The 3,052-nt window shown below is 37.9% G+C and overlaps 1 protein-coding gene across 1 annotated transcript; it reads right to left on the bottom strand.

Moving 5' to 3' along the window:
* Positions 1-2,270: 2,270 nt before the first annotated feature.
* Positions 2,271-2,843, bottom strand: LOC122814998 (cardiotrophin-1-like). Its single transcript, XM_044087253.1, has one exon. It carries the CDS (start codon positions 2,841-2,843, stop codon positions 2,271-2,273), a length of 573 nt encoding a protein of 190 aa, XP_043943188.1.
* Positions 2,844-3,052: the final 209 nt, after the last annotated feature.

Here is a 3,052-nt window from a genome sequence, read left to right as displayed (position 1 = left end):
TACTGGATACCCCGCATAACATAATTCTGAAGGTGTTAGCGTTAGGTGACATGGACAGGCAAGACAAATTAAAAAGCAGCAAGGCAAACATTCTGCTTTTACAGGGTAGATTGTAAATTTACCATCTCCACTACGGCTGATAATTAAATAGAATGTTGTTAAGTCTAGGGAGATATTGCATGCTCTTTTACCTACTGTTTAATAAGAGATGTATTTTGGGAATTGAACCTCAGAAATTACTATGGTTTAACTTCTTCCCTCATGTGATATGGAAAGATAACTTGTAGCTGCCTTGACTACTTTCTGATTAAAGATGTTCTTATTATCTGTATTGCAGCATCTGTACTGGCTCATGTTAGATATACTGCAATTCTGCAAAGATTAATTTGCGTCTGCACTCTGAACACTACCATGTGTCTTATTTATGTTCCAAGACTGAGGCAGCACTAACCTTCTGTCAATTTTCCATTGCACGATTTAGGACAGAAAGTGGCTTGTAGAACTCATTTGACTGCATCAGAAATACAAGTTTACAGAAGGGCATTCCTTACTACAAGTACCATTAGTGACTGGCTTCCGAGGATCTGTTCTGCAGCTTACTCCACTGTTCTTTCCTGCTTTAGTCAGGTGCAGCTTGGATCCTCACACTGTGGTGGATTGAACCATTGTTCCAGTCTGTACTGACAATGGTCTGCCACTCCTAACTACTATAGGGTGTGGCCTATAAATATGTTCTTCATTTATATTCTTGCCACTACACTGTTCTCTTTCTACAGCCTAACTTAACAGCATTAACTCTGCATATCTACCAATCCATTTTTAGCTCATCCTTAACTCAGGCTGATCTAACCATTTTCTACTGACCATTCTCACCTTTGGCCTACCTTCAAACTATTTTTTCCTATATATTTGATCGCCTAACATTTTCCAACAATTTCCTGCTACATTTCCTCTCCTCAGGAACAGCTGCAGTTTTCCTTTTTGGGCTATCTGCATTGTGCTGTAATCATTCAAGTAATGATCTAGATTGCCTTTCTACCTGGTCAGCTGAAAGTTGGAGAGTACAAGTTCTACCAGTTCTCTCACAGAAGACTGAGGAATGGCATTTACACACAAGCCACTCCTGTTGTACCACCTGGGTTTGTCACCAATCATATCCCAGTGACATCATTTCCTCCTACCTTTGTTCCTCATCAGTTCCGCCTTATTCTTCCTTACTGCCAAATAACTAAAACAGCACAGCAACAAGGTTTGATATATGAATGTTTAAGGAGAGGGGACCTTAGCCCAACAGATGAAAGGCTAGTAATGACAGTACAAGACAGATGACTGCATACAAATTGCTTTACAATGAGTTAAACAAATATAGGCTTGGCAGTACAGAACTAGACACAGTTGAAGAGTGGTTGTGATTTATTAAAATGATATACTTGCATTACCTAATTTTTATTGCTTTAGTCTGTAATGCTATCATATTGATCTTCATACTTCAACTTTACTCTCTGTTCAGCCATCCTATTAATTTTGCTGTTATCTAGGTTCTGATCTACATTCATCAATGATCATGTGTGATAATCCATCCTCTAAGTCATCCATAAAGAATAAATAAAGCAAAAAGATACAAATACAACATATCTTAAAGGTCATTTTACTATATGCCAACATTTTAGTAAATCTAAAACCGTTGTGTAACCTAGAGCTAGGATTTTTGTTTATGTGCACAGTCTCATTACTGTATTTAGTAAAAACGTTTAGTTGTATAAAACTTTATTAAAAAATTAAAATTCTGTCACATTACTATTCGGTGGCAAGTGCTATTAGCATATAAAGAGAGCATTTAGAAGTGTTAACAGGTAAAGAGCCTTATCATAAAAGCCACCCATTAATACTGGACTTCCTCAGCCAATGTATATATACAGTAAAATGGTATGGAAAATAGCAGCATCACCTATCCCATCATGTAAATATCACTGAATCATCATTTTTGACATTCCCACTCAAGCATATAGTTAGAAGTTTAGCAAGCTTTAAATACAAAGTAAAATGGGAAGGACAAAAATTATAACATATAAAATAACTGGGACTCACTGGTGTTCCAGTTTGTTTAGTGCCCTGAAAAAAAAAAACACTCCATAAAAATATTGTCCCAAAGCACATTTTATATGAAGTTCTATAAAGTCTGATTTGGAATAGAGGTTTCTTTCCTTCATCATAAAAACTGCTGTATTAAAGCAAAAGTCACCTCCGTCAGTGTTATGTTTAAATTCTTGCTAGCTTCTGTTCATCAGAGCAAACTCTTTTTCCATCCAAAGCACCCATTCATAATACGTCTTGCAAACATGGTATCCAAAGACCTTCTTATCAAAGGATGAGGAAGGAGACTGAATAGATTGTAATGTCGCATCTGGAATGGGGATGCTCATAACAGTCATAATATCATTGAGATTGGAGGCCATCCCTCGTATCTGAGCAGGACTTTCTGTAAGGCTTTTAAGAAGGTCAGTATGCAGTGGATTTAAGTCCTTCTGGTCTTCCAATACAACGGCAAGGAATTTAAAAATGCTCACACAGGCTATATAATCTTGCTGCAGACATTCTGTTTTACTAAGGTTTTCTAACACTTGCTCCTCAGCCTCAGGGAGTCCTGGAATTGGCGTCAGTTTGGGATTGAAGCCTGACCAGTTAAATGGATAGCCTTGGCTGTTCAGATATTTTTGCAAGAGCTGTTCTGCATAGCTCTTCAGCATTTTAGACAAACTGTAAATCTGATCGACCAAACTGGCATTGCTGGAGTGGAGAAGGCTGTTGTAAGGTAAAGTAATCTTAACTCGTAGGACTTCCATTTCATCAGGTTTTCAATAGAATGTCAGCTCGTGTTACTCTATAATGCCCACAGTAAAGTACTTTGCTGCTGAAAGTTCTTGGGGATCTTGTTTCTTGGGGATTTGTTTTTTTTAGGTGGAGCATGTCCATCAATTCTGGGTTGGACATGGCCTTGTATGTCAGGCAGAGATCACCTCAGAGAAAGTGGTATGCAACCGAGTACAGCTGG

Source organism: Protopterus annectens, chromosome 11.part0 (assembly GCF_019279795.1).
Source record: "Protopterus annectens isolate FY-2018-M chromosome 11.part0, PAN1.0, whole genome shotgun sequence".
Taxonomy (NCBI): Eukaryota; Metazoa; Chordata; order Ceratodontiformes; family Protopteridae; genus Protopterus; species Protopterus annectens.
This window is presented reverse-complemented; position numbering and strand designations above follow the sequence as displayed.

What these genes read in the sequence shown, in the direction of transcription:
- LOC122814998 (XM_044087253.1), bottom strand. Translation starts at nt 2,843, where the DNA reads ATGGAAGTCCTACGAGTTAAGATTACTTTACCTTACAACAGCCTTCTC.